The sequence below is a fragment of the Cololabis saira genome, chromosome 20, assembly GCF_033807715.1.
Source record: "Cololabis saira isolate AMF1-May2022 chromosome 20, fColSai1.1, whole genome shotgun sequence".
NCBI classification, from domain to species: Eukaryota; Metazoa; Chordata; class Actinopteri; order Beloniformes; family Belonidae; genus Cololabis; species Cololabis saira.
The window spans coordinates 16,641,706-16,662,392 of NC_084606.1; the positions used below are offsets into that span (position 1 = coordinate 16,641,706).

The window sequence follows — 20,687 nt, forward strand, 5'->3', positions numbered from 1 at the left end:
AAAAAACGTTACAATTACAGCAGCGCTAAAGCCAATATGTCAAAACTCCAAATACATTTTGTCAACAAAAGGATTTGATTTATAACAACTTAAAAATACATATGCAACAAATGATTGCGCCACCAACACTAGCAACACCCGCAACAAAATGCAAGAGAACGCAAGATCAATTTTCTCCACCCCAACGTAGTGGGTATCATATGAAACTAGAAAAGCTACACTTTTTTTTTTTATAAGATTGAAATTAGAACTACAGAAGAGTATTAGGGCCAGGCAGGAGAAAAATAAAAATTATATTTTAGAGAAGGAAGATCTTTTTTTTCATTATGCACTTCGAGAAAAAAAGTCGAAATGTCGAGAAAAAAGTCGAAATGTCGAGATTAATGTTGAAGTACAATTTCGAGAAAAAGTCGAAATGTTGAGAAAAAAGTCGAAATGTCGAGAAAAAAGTCGAAATGTCGAGAAAAAAGTCCAAATTTTGTGAATAAAGTTGAAATGTTGAGAAAAAAGGAAAAATTTCGAAATTGTATTTCAGCATTAGTCTCGACATTTCGACTTTTTTCTCAAAGTGCACAATAAAAAAAAATCTTCCCCTCACAAATATTTTTTTCTCCTGCATGGCCCTAATATTCTGTTGAAAACTGTTTGTGGTCTTACCTTTATTTGTAGATGAAGTCCATGCGCCTATCCAAGGGCGAAACTTTAGTTTCAGAGGTGGGGGGGACACAAGTAGGAAGGGTAAATTTGTGCATGTAGCTGTAGCGTGGATGTGCAGTGTGGCTTTGTAAGACTACGTGTGTGTGAATGCAAACAATCCAACAATTTTGGATTTACTTTTTTAGACACTTTTTAACTTTTTTTTCCTGATGTATTTATTATTATTTTCGTTTAGTGCTATACAATGATAAAAAAGAGTCTTTAATCTTGTGACCTCTTTCTCTTTGGGCATCCTTTATTTTTGACACAACACAACATTAACATGCCACATAACAAATCAGCTCTTACCCTAAGACAGTATACAAGCTTTACAGGCTTACTTACAGGCCTCTGGAGAAACAGAGTTCTTGGCTAGGCTTGATTTTTCATTTTCAAAAGCTTGGCCACAGAAAAAACATAGAATTCCATTGACTCCTTGTTTATAAATGAGCCAAGGAAATTCACAGTACCACTACTCTTGATCTTAAGGTTTTGTTGCTGAGATGCTGTTCTACAATCACTTTTAGGCTAACTTGGTTGGGTTCCTGCCTGCACTTCTTCTCTTGCGCCTGTCTCCACATATTTCTCCTATGAAATATGAAAATAGATCATGTTCATTCCTTCCTTTCCTTATAAACAAACCAAAATTACCTAACCATTTACAACATATTAAGTTGAGAAATATTTGACTACTCATCTCTGCACAGCCTACCTGCAACATAGCACTGCTGCTGCTTTTTTGTCCCGCTGCAAAAATTGATTTTAAACTGAGCTGCCGGCTCCTCTTCATTTCTGCGCCACGTCCTGGCTGTCTGTCTGTGAAGGCTGATTTATGGTTCTGCGTTAAATCGACGCAGAACCTACGCCGTAGGGTTACTGTGCGGCGCGCGTCACTGCTTAACCTACGTCGTATGCTCTGCGTTGGTGTAACGCAGAACCATAAATCAGCCTTGAGCAGCTCTGAGGGGAGCGGGGAGGGGAGGAGGGAGCGGGAGCGGGATGCCGTCGCAGTGTCTTGATGATTCGCAATTACAGGCTGAGCCTACCGTTAGTTTTTAAGCTGTAAAAAGTGGGGGGGACAAAAACACTATTTTGAAAAGTGGGGGGGACATGTCCCCCCTGTCCCCAGTGGAAATTACGCCCATGCGCCTATCCTTCGTCACAAAAACCTCAGTTACTTTGTTGTAAAAGTCCTCCTTATTTTCCTTTAGTTTTAAAAGTCTCTCTGCCTCAATGGAGATGATCGCCTGGGATGAAAGCCGTCCTGAATCTGTCCTATTCCGTTTGAAAAGAGCAGGTTACCTTTGTCAGGGCTGGTATGGTGAGGACCCAGATGCAGGAGAGCGAGAGGCAGGAGTTCGCAAAAACAGGTTTTATTTAACAACACAAAAAACAAAAGCGCTGCAGAGCAGGATCAAAGGCTGAACAAAAACGGGAATCCAAAAAACTACAGGAGCAAAAACCGAAAACTTGGCAGGACATATGGAGGAAGGAAACAGTACAGAACCACAAGGAGTAAGAGAAAGACAAGACCAGATATACACAAGGGGGTAACGAGACACAGGTGATAAAAATCAGGGCAGATGGAAGACAGGCGGGGCAGAACAGAAACACAAACTGGGGGAAATGTCAACCACTGACAACCTTCTGTCCCACAGTTTGAAACACACCTTTTAGCTCTGAAAGTCTGAAAGTCCAGTTGTGAGACATTTTTAAGTTTAAACATATAATCTTCTTCCATCTTGGCAGTCGTTGACTCACGTACGCCCCCTTCAGGGCGGCAGAGTATTGTCTGCCTCACCCTGTGCCTTTTTCACTGCGGTTTTAAGTCCCATCAGCGAAACTAAATATGTCACTTACAAACATTAAACTTCAATGGTTAAAGACATTAGCAAGACTGTGGAAAATCCGGATATACAAATGTATCTGCAGACATTATATTGGCGACATGCAGAGATACGGCAACCAGCACGCGCCAATTGCACGTATTAGCCCAGTTTGTGATGGATTGCGCAATCAGAGGTGAGGCTCGGCTCGTTGCTGCCGCACCTCTCGTTTCAGCCCCGTATTTGAAAATGAAATATGCAAATTCAACGATTTTGACTATAGAAATGTTCGAAATTAATCATACATAAAGATTAGTGGACAAATATTAATATTTATTTGATGTTATTATTATTAGGGCCCGAGCACCTTCAGTGCGAAGGCCCTATTGTATCTGTAGGAATTTTTTTTTTTTCTTTCTTTTTTCTTCTGACGAAAGAAGGGCCTTTTTGCCCCCCTAAACGTGCCCAAAAAGTCACCAAATGTTGCATGTAAGTCAGGCCTGGCGAAAAATTTTATATTTAATGGTTTGCATTAATGGGCGTGGCAAAATGGCTCAACAGCGCCCCCTTGAAAACTTTGTGCCTCAAGCCCCACAATACGGTTTGACCTACATGCATGAAAATCGCTACACACCTGTATCATGTCGCAACTTAAAGAAAAGTCTCTTGGCGTCATGTCGAGAAACCGAACAGGATGTCGGCCATTTTGAATTAGTCGTGTCATTTTGGCGAAATTTATACCATTCCTTCGGCAGTTAATACGGCTCGAACCGTAACGCCCCCAAGTGTGTTATACATCAAAATGTGCGTCTCCATCTTCCGACCCCACGCATTACTTTTCTCTTTCAAAAGCGTTACCGTTGCGACGCTAGACGCCAAAAAGCGCGCCCACCCTTCATCCGATTGGTTCAGACAGAAAAAACTTTGCGCCTCAAGCCCCACAATACGGTTTGACGTACATGAACGAAAATCGCTACACACCTGTATCATGTTGCAACTTAAAGAAAAGTCTCTTGGCGCCATGGCCGAAACCGAACAGGAGGTCGGCCATTTTGAACATTCTGAATTAATCGCTTCATTTTGGAGCAATATATGCCATTCCTTCGAGAATTAATACGGCCCGAACCGTATCGTGAACCCAGGTGTGTTATACATCAAAATGTGCGTCTCCATCCTGCGACTACGCGCATTACTTTTCTTTTTCAAAAGTGTTACCGTGGCGACGCTAGACGCCAAAAAGCGCGCCCCACTTCATCCTATTGGTCCATATTTGATAGTTCCCCAAAAGTCGTCAAATTTTGCATGCCAGGCCTGGCGATAAATTTGATATTTCATGGTTTGCATTAATGGGCGTGGCAAAATGGCTCAACAGCGCCCCCCGGAAAACTTTGCGCCTCAAGCCCCACAATACGGTTTGACGTACATGCACGAAAATCGCTACACACCTGTATCATAGCATAACTTAAAGAAAAGTCTCTTGGAGCCATGGCCGAAACCGAAAAGGAAGTGGGCCATTTTGAATTAATTGTGTAATTTTGCCGCAATTTATGCCATTCCTTCGGGAATTAGTACGGCCCGAACCTTAATGTGCACCCAGGTGTGTTATACATCAAAATGTGCGTCTCCATCCTGCGACTACGCGCATTACTTTTCTCTTTCAAAAGTGTTACCGTGGCGACGCTAGACGCCAAAAGGTGCGCCCCCCCTTCATCTGATTGGTCCATATTTGATACTCACCAAATTTTGCATGCAAGCCAGGCCTGGCGATAAATTTGATATTTCATGGTTTGCATTAATGGCCGTGGCCTAACGGCTCAACAGCGCCCCCTAGAATACTATTATCTGCCATAACCTTTGAATGGTTTGACATAAAGAGTCATGGGTGGTGTCATGGGACTCGGTATTGAGTCCTTTACCATAATTGGTGAAAATTAGCCCCGCCCCTTCTTCTGATTGGTTGTCCCTATTTCCTGCTATAACTTTTGAATGTTTTGACATTGAGAGTAGTGGGTGGTGTCATCTGATTCTGTATTGAGTCCTTGAGCTTCATTGGCCTGAATTAGCCCCGCCCCTTTTTCTGATAGGTTGTCCGATTTTCTGCTATAACTTTTGAATGGTTTGATATAGGAAGTCATGGGTGGTGTCCCTTCTGATATGCTTATGGGGGACGGTGGCCGTGAGTGCGAGGGCCCGTTCATCGCTGCCTGCAGCTTTAATTATTCTTTTTACTTGTCATGATGACTGCCTCCCCTGACCGCACGTCCTTGAGATATTCATATTCATATTTATTTATTCCAGATTCTTTTTCATATTGTTCTGAATCTTGTTGAGTTTTCTTGTATGTTCTGCTTCTATTTTTTACATAGCCTGCGGTCACACAGAGGTAGCTTTGAATGCTGCGTATCTTCACTGCGCTGGGTTTGCCAGGAATACATCAGATTGAGCTACTAGTTTTGTTCCTGGGAGAATCACAGAGAGAAACCTGTGTGCATCGGCTACATGCCTGCTGGACCCCTGATGGACATTTCACTCACCGCTGGGAAGATGGAGAAGGTGTACCTGCCACACTGGATAGGTGATTTGAAAATACAAAACTAGTAAGCCATTTGTGTGTAACTGGTGCCTGACAAAGGAGGTTCACTAAACTCATCAAAAAACTAATTCAGAGTCAACACAGTGCAGACTCTGAAGGCTCTTTAAAAACATTTTGGAGGAAAATAGAAAAATGGGCTGCTTATGGGTCCGACCATTTTTCTCAACATTCTATTACAAACCATTCACTTTATAATGGAATTATATAAATATGTTCAGTCTCGCCATTATTCGGAAAAATTAAGGTTTGCAAATGAATAATGGCTAATACAGTTAATAGTGAATAGTCACTAGCGGAGCAGGCGGAGCAGGCGGAGCAGGCGGAGCAGGCGGGGGGGCAGAGGGGGCGGCCGCCCCGGGCCCACTGCTGCGAGGGGGCCCACGCCAAAAAAAAAGTGGAAAAAAAGTGTGCTGAATAAAATAAGGAAAGTTGGACTGTATAAAACTTGCAGACCGGCGACACAGCTCGGGGGGGTCGTCCTCGAGGCTTAGGCCTGGGCCTTGGCGTGGGGCTTGGACCACTTGGCGTGGGGCTTGGACTCTGACTTGGCGGGGAACTTTGACTTGGCGGGGAACTTTGACTTGGCGGGGAACCTTGACTTGGCAGGGAACCTTGACTTGGCAGGGATACGAGGAGCCGGTTGAGGGGGAACCTGGGTCCTCGGCGCTGGCTGTGGGGGAACCCGGGTCCGTGGCGCTGGCTGTGGGGGAACCCGGATCCGTGGCGCTGGCTGCGGGGGAACCCGGGTCCGCGGCACTGGCTGCGTGGGGTCTGGGACCTTCACCGAGGCAGGGGCTGATGCATCCGGGACCACCGCCGACGATGCGCCCAAGACCACCGCCGGACAACAATGGACAAAGTACTAAGTCACATGATCCATTGTTTCTTCATTCCAGGTGCAGCCATGTTGCTTAGGAAGCCAATTAAAGTTAGCTCATTGATTTAATCTTAGTCTTCCACCTGTAGCCACATTTCTGATAAACAGAAAATAACACTCCAGGCCTCTTATACCACTTACCGGTAGAGAATAGGTGCTAGGCGCATCGATTTACATGAATGGTGTGGTAAGTGTATATATGTGAACACATTTTCTGCAAATGTTAGCCAGCCTGGAACGGTCCCCTCTCCCCATTACTCTTTTAAACGCTTTTTTGGTGACATCAGAAATGAGGATGACTATGACGTACAACTACTCAATATCATAGCCCGGGATGAACTAATCTAATCTAACATGGAAACTAAGCTATAATTAAAGCTGCAAGCAGCGATGAACGGGCCCTCGCACTCACGGCCACCGCCCCCCATAAGCATATCAGAAAAGACACCACCCACAACTTCCTATGTCAAACCATTCCATAGTTATAGCAGAAAATCGGGACAACCAATCAGAAGAAGGGGCGGGGCTAATTCAGGCCAATGAAGGTCAAGGACTCCATAAAGAATCTGATGACCCCACCCACGACTCCCTATGTCAAACCATTCCAAAGTTATAGCAGAAAATCGGGACAACCAATCAGAAGAAGGGGCGGGGCTAATTAAAGCCAACTAAGCTTAAGAACTCAGTACAAAGTCCCATGACACCACCCACGACTTCCTATGTCAAACCATTAAAAAGTTATAGCAGAAAAAAGGGACTACCAATCAGAAGAAGAGGCGGGGCTAATTCTGGCCAATGAAGGTCAAGGACTCCATAAAGAATCTGATGACACCACCCACGACTCTCTATGTCAAACCATTCCAATGTTATAGCAGGAAATCGGGACAACCAATCAGAAGAAGGGGTGGGGCTAATTAAGGCCAACGAAGCTTAAGGACTCATTACAGAGTCCCATGACACCACCCACGACTTCCTATGTCAAACCATTCAAAAGTTATGGCAGATAAAAGTATTCTAGGGGGCGCTGTTGAGCCGTTAGGCCACGCCCATTAATGCAAACCATGAAATATCAAATTTATCGCCAAGTCTGGCTTGCATGCAAAATTTGGTGACTTTTGGAGAACTATCAAATATGGACCAATCACATGAAGGGGGGGCGCGCCTTTTGGCGTCTAGCGTCGCCACGGTAACACTTTTGAAAGAGAAAAGTAATGCGTGGTGTCGCAGGATGTAGACGCACATTTTGATGTATAACACACCTGGGTGCACGTTACGGTTCGGGCTGAATTAACTGCCGAAGGAATGGCATAAATTTTGCCAAAATTACACAATTTATTCAAAATGGCCGACTTCCTGTTCGGTTTCGGCCATGGCGCCAAGAGACTTTTCTTTTAGTTGTGACATGATACCGGTGTGTAGCGATTTTCGTGCATGTACGTCAAACCGTATTGTGGGGCTTGAGGCACAAAGTTTTCCGGGGGGCGCTGTTGAGCCATTTTGCCACGCCCATTAATGCAAACCATGAAAGATCAAATTTATCGCCAGGCCTGGCTTGCATGCAAAATTTGGTGCCTTTTGGGGAACTATCAAATATGGACACATCAGATGAAGGGGGGGTGCGCTTGTTGGCGTCTAGCGTCGCCACGGTAACACTTTTGAAAGAGAAAAGTAATGCGTGTAGTCGCAGGATGGAGACGCACATTTTGATGTATAACACATCTGGGTTCACGATACGGTTCGGGCTGAATTAACTCTCGAAGGAATGGCATATATTGCTCCGAAATTAAGCAATTAATTCAGAATGTTCAAAATGGCCGACTTCCTGTTCGGTTTCGGCCATGGCGCCAAGAGACTTTTCTTTTAGTTGCGACATGATACAGGTGTGTACCAATTTTCGTTCATGTACGTCAAAGCGTATTATGGCGCTTTTGAAAGAGAAAAGTAATGCGTGTAGTCGCAGGATGAAGACGCACATTTTGATGTATAACACACTTGGGTGCACGTTACGGTTCGGGCTGAATTAACTTTCGAAGGAATGGCATAAATTTCGCCAAAATGACACAACTAATTCCAAATGGCCGACTTCCTGTTCGGTTTCGGGCATGACGCCAAGAGACTTTTCTTTCAGTTGTGCCATGATACAGGTGTGTACCGATTTTCGTGCGTGTACGACATACCGCATTCTGGGGCTTGAGGCACAAAGTTTTCAAGGGGGCGCTGTTGAGCCATTTTGCCACACCCATTAATGCAAACCATTAAATATCAAATTTTTCGCCAGGCCTGACTTGCATGCAAAATTTGGTGACTTTAGGGGGGCAAAAAGGCCCTCCTTTTGTCAGAAGAAAAAAGAAAGAAAGAAAGAAAGAAAAATTCCTACAGATACAATAGGGCCTTCGCACTGAAGGTGCTCGGGCCCTAATGAGCATGTTTCAGGGAGTCTCAAAGTTCACATCCTTTTTACCTACTTTTTCTAAGATTCAGTTAAATTACTTCAAATGAAGCCTTCAGAAAATCTATGTGCTCTAACAAGGTTTAAGTTGCTTGTTACTCTGTTTTGATTCCCCAGCACACCAACATAATGAGAAACCCAGATGAAAGTTTCCAAATAAATAGTTTTATTCCTAAAAACAGGTTAAAACACAGTACTATTGCTAAATACTATTAAAACAATGACGTGGCTAAAACCCTAGCCCAGTCCAAGCAGTCATTTCAGAATAGTTTAAGAAGCCCTCTATCCTCTCACATAACCGTTTTTTAAACTGTAATTTATATCTTACCCTATTGAGTTAGTAGAAGAGCAATTTAACCTCAAAGTTATTACGTCTTTTATTTCTTTCAGACACTGAATCTGCAACTTCAGACATGTTCACAGTCCTTCACGTCGATGCCTGTGGCGACTCTGTTCAACAAGTGTCTGAAGTGACGCCACACCATGTCAAACTAGTCCGGCCAACTTTCTCTCCAAACGGGGTCATAATTCGGATTAAACGGGGCATAGGGCTACCAGTGAAGGTTTACCACGATGTGTTGATATTCAAGACAAAGAAGGAATTCCTCACGTTGCACCTTTACCTGGTCCCTCCTGATCCTGATCTACAACAGGTTTTTCTTATTAATATATCCAAACATGTCAACACAAAACCTTTATTTTACTTACTGTTTTTAATAGGTGTTTGTTTCCTTTGACACAGAAAGTGGAGAGTAAAGAGTCATCCTATGGATCAGTCAGGATCCCTAAACCAAGCATAGACAAGTCTCTGCAAATGCTGGATGAGTTCCTTTTAAAATCAGATCCAGACATGGCTACGATTCAGCCTACAGTAAGGCTTTGACCGTTTTTATATATAAATATATATATATATACATATATATATAAATATATATATATATATATATATATATATATATATATATATATATATATATACATATATATATATATATATACATATATATATATATATATATATATATATATATATATATATATATATACACATATATATACATATATATATATATGTATATGATATGATATGATGTATATGATATGATGCATATGATATGATAATGTATATGTTTTTTATGAGATTTTTTTATTTTTAAATTGAAATGCAAATTAACACAAAGTTTTCTCCATAGACAATGAAGCTAAAACGCAAAATGAGAACATACTTTGAGGTGTTCTTCAGAAAAGCAGATGGGGACTTCATACTAGAACTTCAAGCACAAAAGAAAGACAGAGTGGAAATGGTCTGGATGTGTACCATTCGAACGGGTCAGTGCTGCAGTGCTGTTGTATGTGTTAGGCCATATTCTAACATAACTAATAAGTAAATTAAATAGATACTGTATGTACCTCTTTAATTCTCCATCACTAAAATGTTTCCATATCAATTTTGTGTGTGTGTGTGTGTGTGTGTGTGTGTGTGTGTGTGTGTGTGTGTGTCTAAATATATAAAACATACTTGAAATGTGTTTTTTTCCCTTTGTATTAGGAGACTACCAAAGTCCAAATACTGATCATGTGCAAGGTAAGCAATTTCAACCCATTCTCAGTCCTAGAGCATCAAATCAATGTTTTACTGTATCTGTAAAAATGCACAGGAGTCCTGTGGTATTGGTTTTAGTGCAGCTGCAGCTGTCCCAGACTCTTACAGCAAACACAGCTTCATTCCTTCTCGAGAAACTTCTTGCACTGCTGGTTAGCATGTGGCCAACTTAGCTATTTTTTATATGATGCTACCTAAACTGGAAGTCTGAGTTTTATCTATAGGTATGCTTGCCATTTTTTACTGGATCAAAGTTTATTTTATAAAGTAAATATCACGGTCACTCTAGCTTGGTTTAAAATATGCTGGGTGTTAATGAGTTGCTCTCAAGACTCACCAGAGATGTTACTCTCTGGCCAATCAGTGGCCTGCAACCTCAACCTCATCAAGTGGAGTGTAGCCAAGTAGGTACTAGTGGAAAAGTACCAATAGTCCATCCAGCATGTCCTGGGTCTTCCCTGAGGACTCTCCCCTGTGGAACGTACTGGGAAAATGTCACAGGGAGGGGTCCAGGCCGCATCCTAACCAAATGCCCAAGCGTCATCATCTGGCTGTTCTCAATGCATTGGAGTAACGGCTCTACTCTGAGCCTCTCAAGCATGACTTAGCTTCTCACCCCATCTGTAAGGGAAAGCCGAGACACACCCTACATCCATTATCTCATTATTTCAGTCACCACCCACAGCTGGAGAATAGGTGCAGGTAGGAATTTAGATCAACTGCTAAACTTCTCATTTTGGCTCAACTCCTTCACTGTGACAGCCCAATGCAGTGTCCACATCACCACTGATTCTGCACCAATTCGCATCTAAACCCTTTCCAATATCACCTCACTCACAAATTAGACCCAGAGATACTTGAACTCATCTACTTGAAAATCACCATACCTCACGCATCCTACCACCACTGTTTTGTCTCGGTATATGTCTTTTCCTTTTTACATTTCACTATGAGTGATTTTAATTTTCTCTGAAAAAATCCGAGCTAAAGCAGTTAGAGCAGATTGCTGAAAAAAAGGGCCTGGTGAAGAGCACATTTGCTCTTACTCGCACATACCTGCAATCTGCTGCAATGTCAAAATGCATATGATGTTGCAGCAGATGTTTAGACTTTGCCGGCAACGTGGACCAAGCTCTGAGACTGGATGACACTGGAGACCAGACAGCGATCTGGCACCCCATGCTCCTGAAGAACACACTTGGAGCACATGGCCTCTTCTTGAAGAGGTTGACCACTACCCCAGTCTGTCAATCCTTGGGCACTGTCTCATACTGTATGTCCCCACATTGTTGAAATGACATGTCATCCAATACAGCCCCACAACATCTAGAACCTTAAGGATGTTTGGGTGGATCTCATCCACCCCTAGAGCCTTACCACCAAGCAGCATTTTAACTATCAGGAGCTGGTGACCTCAGCCTCAGAGATTGTTCACCGGTTTAAACCCAAATGTATAGGCACCAAGCCAGGGGCCAATAAGTGTGCCCACCCCTGTGTAGCGCCTTTGACCAGGTGCAGAGTCCAACCCGACTTAAGTACACTGTTTATGAACCCAACTCTCTCTAGCCGAAACTTCCAAACCTCACACACAACCTCATGCCCCTTACCTACTAGAGGGATGATGTGCAGCATCCCAAGAGCCAGCTTCTGTAGCTGAGAAATGACTGCCAGGATCCCTGCCTTCTGCCACCACCCAGGTCACAATGCACCCGACTATATGAGAGCACTAAGTATGCTACAATTTTGAGAACTAATAAGACATGAAAAGTCTTGCACCCTAAGAGCCTTAAAGAGCTACGAAAATCCATTGCATGCCATTCTAATTTAACAAAGAGGACAAGATTTATTAACGAGAAACTACATGATATAATGTGGCTAAAATTATATTAAAAAAGGCTCAAAAGCAGCATGCAACATGCAATTGTTTTGTCTAGATTCTAGAACATAATGCTTCACTCGTGAAAATGAAAATTGAAAATGTTTAACCACATGTAATACACCTTTCTAAATATGTTTTAGTACTTCATGCCTTGACTTGTGACACTAACAGAATGTGAATCATGAGAGTGAAATCTAACAGAAATTTGTTTTAAAATATTGACCTTTCCAACCTCCACCACTCACTTGTTTTTTTTCTCCTGTTTTTTTCTAAAATTACCTCCTCAGATCAGCATTTTGTGGATGTGCATTTCTTAGCTCTGATTGACAGAGTCAAAGACACCAAACACATCCTGGACAGGCTCAAGCATATGGAGATCATCTTAGACGAGACTTATGAAAATATCAAAGCTAAGGAAGGTGAACATGAACAGATGAGGGAGATTTTAAAGTTTGTGTGTTCAGCTGGAAAAACAGCAAAAGATGACTTCTATAAAATCCTTAAAAAGATGAAGAATCTGAGGCCTCTCCTGTCTGAGCTTGAAGCACGTTGACAAAGCAGCAAAACCTAAAAGACGGTCATGTGACTTTGAACACTGAATGGACCGTAACCACATTGATGACACAATGCTGAGTCTAACAGGATTTATTGTCCACGTTAAAATAGTCCAAATATGTTCTGCATCCATGTTTTTTCTGTTATTAAATTGCGTCATGAGAGCAACAGTCTGACCAGAGTCCCGGAGCCCCCTCCTCTAACGCTACCAGGTGTTTCCATCTCCACCTTCTCCTGGGTCTGAACCGAGGTGTCCTCCTGATGAGACATCTGGACATGTCTTATCAATGTTTGACATTAAAACTTAAACGATGAAACTGCAGAGGACACATTTATGCTTAGAAACAGACTGAAGTCATGTTTCATTTGTGTGGGATGTTTCTGAAGCGTTAAAGTGTGATGCAGAGGGATTTATGTACTTAATCTACAAATGTCACAAAAAATGTAAATATGAACTTGTGACTTTTGATGTATTGAAAAAAAACCCAAAAGATGTTTTACTTTGTTTTGCATAATATGGGAGATTTACAATGTTTTTCATCTTTTTTTCGTGCTCATGTCCCATTATAAGCGTCTCTTCTGCTGCAGAGTTAGAAAGTCCTTTGATTTGGACGATCATTTGTGGTTCCTCAGGATCAATAACTGTTCCTGAAGTGTCTTTTTAATGTGGAAAGTAGAAAGATGAAAGCAAAGGACAGAAAACAAGCAATTAATATCAGTTTTATGTGTCATGCGACTGTCACAAACAAAATGTAAATATGAACTTGTGACTTTTGATGTATTGAAAAAAAAAAATGTTTTACTTTGTTTAACATAAGAAGGAAGATTTACAATCTTTTTCATCTTTATTGGTGCTCATGTCCCATTACATGTGTTTCTGAAGTGTCTTCTTGATGTGGAAAGTAGAAAAAGGACAGAAAATGAGCAATTACAATCAGTTTCATGTGTTATCACGTATCCATGTCTTTTTATTAAATATTTTTTCATTGTTGCAAAATATTAGTCATTTTTTCTTTTCTTTTACATTTTCCTTTCCTTTAATCAACATTTTTGTTTTTAACTCATTTTTCTTTAGTTTCCTCACTTGTCTGTTATGTAATTGCCATTTATGCTGAATTTGGTGAAATAATCAGCGTAATAGGTGGTCATGGTAGGAATGACGTTCATAAACTGAGCTTCAAGTCTGCCTGAACTGGATAAAGTGGAACTGGATAACCCCAAACTCACATTTCATCCACCTGGACGGCTACGTTCAGGCTAGTGGCCTTCCACAAGTCTTTATTCACAACTCTGAAGTTCATTCAAAGTGTTAATTGATGACAGATATGTTTGGCGGCGTAGACTTTTAAACCAGTAATTTGTAAAAACACATCCTTAACTGCATTAATTGGTGACAGAGGCGGTTGCATGAGCCAACCAGCTCTGGTGGCAGAAGAATCCTCTCCAAACACTAGCGTTAAAATAGCTCCCCTGCTCTGTGTGTTTAAAGAAAAAAGTGAATCTTCATAAAGTCAATTTTATTTCAGATTTTATTTCACTTATCTAGAAATTAAGCAATAACAAAGCTGTGCTTCTTTACAAGTTAGTCTTGTTTCTGTGTATGAACATTGAACACTTGAACATTAGAAAACTCATCTCTTTTTTTTTGCCCTTACAAGATCATAAAACTGTTAAAAAAAGTTTACATTATTTTAAAGTCTTAAAGAACTGTTTTTTTCAAATGATGTTGCTCCTGAATTATCAACTAATTTTCTACTTTTTTCTCCTCAATATGTAAAATTCTGTCAGAAAATGAGAAAATAAAATCCAATAGTTAAGTAATAAATGAGAATAGCCACAAAATAAACGGCAAATGAGCTCAACATAAGCTTTATTTTTTTAACTTAATAAAGAAATGGATTTATAGTTTACATTGACTTAAATGTTTTTCAGTATTTGATAGGAAAGACGTTTAATAAATAAACAGCCAGCTGGAGTCAGGAAGCTGGACCTTGAGACAGTTTCAATAGCTTATCTGAGCCATGAGTCCCTCCAGCTCCGGACGCGCCTTAAACCGCGCTTGGAAATCTCCTTCGGTGTGCTGGAAAAACAGACAATAAAAAGGAAGAATGGAGCGATATTAACAACGACAAACTAAAAATGTCTCATAAAAATATTGAGTTCACCTTTTAAACTTAGAGAATATTTAACAGGATAAACTTGTTCAACTTTTTCTCTCACTATCAATAATTTTATTTCGCTATTATATAAATACTTCATAACTGATAGATATTATTGATTGTTTTTATTTCCAATTACCTCAAGAGTAAATAGATCTTTCCTTTTGACATAAAAAAGTGATTTTCTTTTTAGTTTTAGCCCATTCAGTCCTATCTTAACATATTCTTACCAGATACGTGTAACGTATTAATGTTATTTTGGAAGGTCTCATGTAAAGTCCAGATTAGATTTTACAGAGTTTGATGTCTCAGAGCAAACAAACAAACAGAAAACCCTAATAGTTATATATTGTGGACAACGTTGACGTCCCTGCACGTCAAACTGTCAGATAAACAGAATTACTACAGGCGAGGCGACATCTACGCGCCAGATTAGTGGAAATTATTTAGATATTATACATATATATTGGGTGTCTTCAAAAATACATGAGAAAAAACAAAGCACAATTGACCCATTTAGCATTTTCACAAGTTGACGAAATGTTTCACAAACTCCACACTGTGTTTAGTATATTCTTTACAGTCTAAGAGATCATTTAACCCAGGTTTGACCCGTGTATGTGTTGTGGTTTTTGAACTGGACCTGGTATAGGCGGCCTTGTTGCTCTAGAATGTGGTGAAATGGTCCTTTAGTCTTCTGGTGAATCAGATTCTAACTTCAGCATTGTAGCTGTGCTGCTAGTTCTTCTTAGGAGGATTTCAAGTTTTCATCTCTACATCTGTGGTTCAGTATCATCCAGAACGTCAACCATAACTTCGACCCAATGACTCACCTCCTTTACAGAGAGCTGTACGCCCTCCGGTTGGTTCTTGAGAAGAAGGTCCATGAAGACGGGACACATCGCAGTGTTCAGGCTGCTCAGCTGGAAAACAACAACAACAACATGGATTAAGTCCGGAGCGTGGAACTGCAGCAGAGAGGATTCACACACCAGTCGGGTCTCACCTGGACGACCCGCTCGTGGGTTTTCAGGACGGCGTCGACGTACGTCTTGGTGCCTTGTTCTTGCATCAGCATCACCTCGGTGGTCTTGGTTGGCAAAGCATAGCTGCATTTATGAAAACATTTGGAGACAAATTCATGAATGAGCCTTTGCTCTGCTTCAAAGATGTCCAAGTCAGATCAGTTACTGGACACCGGGGAAAACTTCTTCTCATCTTAATTCATGGTTGCAGACTAGTAAAATAAATTATTTTAAATTAGTGAAATAATTAAATTGTTTAAAAAAAAAAAAAAAAACAATGGACAAGATGAGTTAAATGATAAACTGTTGGTAGAATTGGAGTCTTTCGTGGAGCTATGATGTTACATAACTGTTAAAGCTGCAGATTCATGTAAAAACCTCATATTGTGCTTGATTTTACAAGGATGTGTGTTTATCTTTTTGAGGTCCACATGCGTCACCGTTTGAAGAAATATTTTTAATTCAACCTGAACATGTATTTAAGTGATTCATTTTTCCAGTTCTTTGTCGAGAGTATTGACCCGATTGGCAAGTTTTATGAGGTAAGATGAGACTAATTCCTCCATGTACATGTGTACTGGCTGACAGAAGAGGAGCTGAGTGCTTTAATTGTTCTCTAATGATTGAAGGGACTTTACTGGGAAATAGCAAACAACTTCCTTTCAATGGAGCTCAAATGCAATGAAACTTGTTCTGCTTCAGATGAAGCCGTTCTGTAGCTCCTTCTGCAGGCCCGTCATTACTGAGTTCCTCCTCGATGATCTGAATGCAGAGCAAACAAAGTTGTGCATGGAAGGAGGTTGAGTCGAGCTGCCTCACCTCTTTTCAGCTCAATCAAATGCTACGAGGATTCGTGCACAACAGACTGCTTCGTTTCAGTTGGTCCAGGAAAAATGAGTCCGAGTGAGAGTCTTGTTGTAGCTCTCTGGTCGGGGTGGATTTCCCTTAGTATTTAGTTGATAATCTTTTAAAATGTTATTTTTATTATTGTTCTTGTCATCCAGGAAAAACTACCTCTGTCCTTTTATTGTCTGTATCCTCTGCTGGTCCGTTATGTTGTTTTACCGTCTTCTGTCTGAAGAAGCAGCCTCCATCATCCTTTCTATGAATAAATACTCATTGTGCCTCTCTGCTTTAAATCCACTAGCTGCATGTTACTGGATAGTAATAATGACATCTGCATTTTATAACTAAACCGTCTGTCTTTTACAATCTTTATTACACAAATGCACTTTATTTTTCAGTTTGCTTTGCATTTACTGGATGTTTTGGTTTTTTATTACTGTGTAAAGCGCTTTGAATCGCCTGGTTGCTGTAATTTGCTTCAGCTGCAGATGAGTCACAGAGAGTGAGGTCTGTTCCAGTTTTTAGCCAAAATACTTGTGCCATGTAGAGGCTACATTAATAACAAATATCACGTCTTTCAGAGTGAAAATTCAAGATGTTGCATAATAAAACAACGAGTTGTGCAGCGTTGCTGTTACACACGTGCAAATAACATCTAAAGACCTTAAACAGCTCTTACATGATATTCAATAATACATTCATGATTTTAAGTCAGACTCAACTAAAGACACACTCACCTTTAGTTCATAAAGGTGTACTTATTTAAAAGTAATGAAGATAAGAAAACAAATATGTGACAATCATGTTCATTCAGACTCAGTAAAACCTCAGTAGACCAAACAGATCTTAAGTGAGTCAACATCTCTGCCACCCGTTTCGCGGGTTTAACTTGGAAAGCTGCTGCGCTGCTCGTCCTCACCTCTCTGCCACGTTGATGCCGAGCCGGTTGCAGACGTTGTGGATGTACTGGGAGTAGTGCTCCACCACCGTCATGTCGTAACCCGACACGTTCACGTTCAGAGTCCCGTACGCCGTATCTGTGGCTGCAAACATCTGTTTCATCTGGATCTTATCCTTCTTTTTCTTGGGCTGAAACAAAGAAACACAAACATCCAACAAGATTCTTAAGTGACTCATAAATTATTTGTTCAAAGCGCAAAGAGTAATAAAACGTTTTGTAGAAGACATTAGCATCCAAGAATACTCCAGATTATTATTGTTATTATCATTATTATGTCATTGTCTTGACATCTAAAACCTTGTAACAGAGAGAAGGTTAAACTATTTTCCTCTATGATTGCAATCATGTTTCCTAATCTTAAAGCCCACCTAAAAAACATTTAAACCTCTTAATAAACTAAATAACAAAAATACATGCATTACCAGGTAAAAACTGTGAATTGGATTCATTATCTCAGTTTTATATCATTTAATGTCTGCTTTCATTTTTCTTGTTTCTCTATTTTCATGAAAAAGGACATAAACAGAATAATTTCAAAGAGAAAACTGATGCTCATGTAATGTTATTGGGTTTCCTCTTACTTGCTTGTAGTAAAACTATGGCTAATTATGACAAATGTTTATATACTCACCGCCTGTTTGGGTAAAAGATATTTCCACCTCCCAATCCCGTGGGTTGGCATACTTCTGTACTGTCTTTCACTTGTAAAAGCCGGGCCTTGAATGGAAAAATAATCAATTTAAACATATAGATTGAAGCAAAGTAGCAGTAACACAAACAAATGTTGACGGTTTCAAACAACAAATGTTTCATAAGTCTGATTACTTACAGCACACAGGATGCTGGATGGACTGTGTGGCCCTTTAAAAACAAAAAGGACAAAAATTGATCTAAAAGACAATTCAACAGATTAAGGTACGTTTACCTTTCGTCTCTCACTGTCAGGTGCATCGTCTGCAGCATCCAGCCTAGTTTAGTAAAATCAACCTTCAACCAGTAAATATTATCAGCTGCTGCAGACACAGTTTCAGATGCAAACCAGCTCTTGGAGTCTTGGAGATGTGGATTGGCAAATTGAATTGTTGCCTGATTCACCTAACAAACACCAGCAAACTGGACCACATTACACCGGTCATGAAATCACTACACTGGCTTCCAGTGAGTCAAAGGATAGAGTTTAAAATCTTACTGCTGGTCTACAAAGACCTGAATGGTCTTGGACCAAAATACATGGTTGATCTGTTAGTTCCTATGAAGCTCCCAGACCCCTGAGGTTCATCTGGATCTGGTTTGTTGTGGTTCCCAAGAACCAGAACCAAGCAAGGTGAGGCAGCGTTCAGTTATTCTGCTCCTCACCGGTGGAACAAACTTCCTGTAGACCTGAGGTCTGCTCCAACTGTCAGCTCCTTTAAATCAGGCCTAAAAACATTACTGTTTACTGAAGCGTACTCTTAAATTAAATACTTACCTGCTGTACTCTACTGCCCTTAGTTTTCAGCAACTTGTGCTTTTTATTATTTTACCTTCTTTTCTCATCATTTTATTTAATTGTATTTGTTATTTACTGTCTAATTATGTCTTGCCGCTTTTAATGTTGATGTAAAGCACTTTGAATTACCTTGTGTTGAATTGTGCTCTATAAATAAACTTGCCTTGCCTAATCCATATCATTTTGACATTTGACACTTTGAAAACTGTAAACAAGGAGATGGATCAGCAAGTGCTGCTGGTGTTCTCGTCCCTGGTTTGTGCTTTTAGTCCGTTTTAGACTAGATTAGATTGTCCTTTATTCATCCCTCAGTGGAGAAATTCACTTTGCGCAGCAGCAGTACACACAACACACACATGCAGCAAAAGGGGGATAAAAAGTAAAACATGTATAATTACAAAATATAAACAGTATATACAATGGAATGAAAATAAAAGTAGTGCAAAAAAAAAGCAGGTAGGATGTGTATGAGGTTTAAAGATATTGCACATCTTGTTGTTACTGTCCCTTTGCTTCTGTGAGCAGGCCTGGTTGTGGAGTCTGATGGCAGCAGACAGGACTGCACGTCCAGTTGTAATCAAATTGAAAGTGCATTTTTTTCCCGAAACAGTCAAAGTTCTCTTTGTAAAAGATGTGGCCTTAATGCAACATTTTCTGCTGCAAAATTTGTCTCTTAAATCTTCATTACCTGAACAAAAATAAGGGCCATGGGGACTAATAAACCCTAGTGTTTCCCAATCCTGGTCCTCGGGGCCCCAGTCCTGCATGTTTTAGATGTTTCCCAGCTTCAACACACCTGATTCTAATAACCGATCCTCATCAGCTTGTCATCAAGGTCTGGACACCTCTGTTGATGACACTGCTGCTTGTATCACAGTGTGCTGCTGAAGCAGGAAACATCTGACACATACCAGGATTGGCAAACACTGCCCTGCACCATCACCAACTGATACAAAGTGGTTCACACTGAAAGAATGCAATCAAATCACATATTTCATAATATTTGCATTAAAGTGCTTGAAAAGAAAAAAAAAGTTTGCCAAGGGCATTTTTGTTTAACAATTAAACGACTCATTAAATAAATTGAGACTGAAAAATTCCTCACACACATCCAAATTGTTTTCATTTCAGATAAATGTCTCAACATTCCGATTATATAATTATGTTCCAGATATGTTATACATGTCAAGTTGACCATTCTACAGGAAAATTAAGTTAAAAGTGAGTCTTACCTGCATAATGCGAGTGTTTGACTCAAGACGAGACCCTGTTGTCTGACTGACACCTGCAGCTGGAAACCACAAAACCCGTTACAAAACAACTGTTATGAACATTTTGATTTAAATAAAACACAAATATATAGTAAAAAAATACACTAAAGGGTAAGTGGTTTATTCCAAATGAGTAATTCCTGTGAGTTGGACTCGGAGCTGATTCAGAGCAACACGCCGCTGTGACCTCTGACAACAAACATGCTGCAGAAAGAGGTCGGTAATACAACATTACCTGCCGGAAGATCGGGTTCATCGCTCAAACCCTTTCAGCACAGGTTATCCAATAGTGGAAATTGCTAATCAAAATGTAATTAAAAACACACGAAGCTCACACACGGGGGGAAAAAACACGGGGGGGAAAAAAACACGGGAAGTTGGAGCGTTTTCTATTGTGTCCGTCGGCTACACTCGCAGGAACAAACAGTTCCGGTCCTCCACCTCCCTAACAAGCTCCA

General features: G+C 40.6%; 1 protein-coding gene across 1 annotated transcript; it reads right to left on the bottom strand.

Annotated features, from left to right (window-relative positions):
- Window positions 1-14,365: 14,365 nt before the first annotated feature.
- mrpl48 (mitochondrial ribosomal protein L48) lies at window positions 14,366-20,294 on the bottom strand. The gene is made up of 7 exons (XM_061709921.1): window positions 20,191-20,294; window positions 18,299-18,330; window positions 18,101-18,186; window positions 17,428-17,597; window positions 15,644-15,746; window positions 15,471-15,560; window positions 14,366-14,558 (listed from the first exon to the last, which is right to left on the bottom strand). Exons 3-7 carry the CDS (start codon window positions 18,149-18,151, stop codon window positions 14,481-14,483), a joined length of 492 nt encoding a protein of 163 aa, XP_061565905.1. The 5' UTR covers window positions 18,152-18,186; window positions 18,299-18,330; window positions 20,191-20,294; the 3' UTR covers window positions 14,366-14,480.
- Between the last annotated feature and the right edge of the window lie 393 nt (window positions 20,295-20,687).

Bases quoted from the DNA above. Each gene is read 5' to 3' on its own strand.
- mrpl48 (XM_061709921.1), bottom strand. From the start codon at position 18,151: ATGCCAACCCACGGGATTGGGAGGTGGAAATATCTTTTACCCAAACAG. The intron at 17,598-18,100 runs GTGAGTATATAA...TCTTTGTTTCAG, and splicing joins ATCTTTTACCCAAACAGGCG to CCCAAGAAAAAGAAGGATAA. The intron at 15,747-17,427 runs GTGAGGACGAGC...TCATAAATGCAG, and splicing joins GGCATCAACGTGGCAGAGAG to CTATGCTTTGCCAACCAAGA.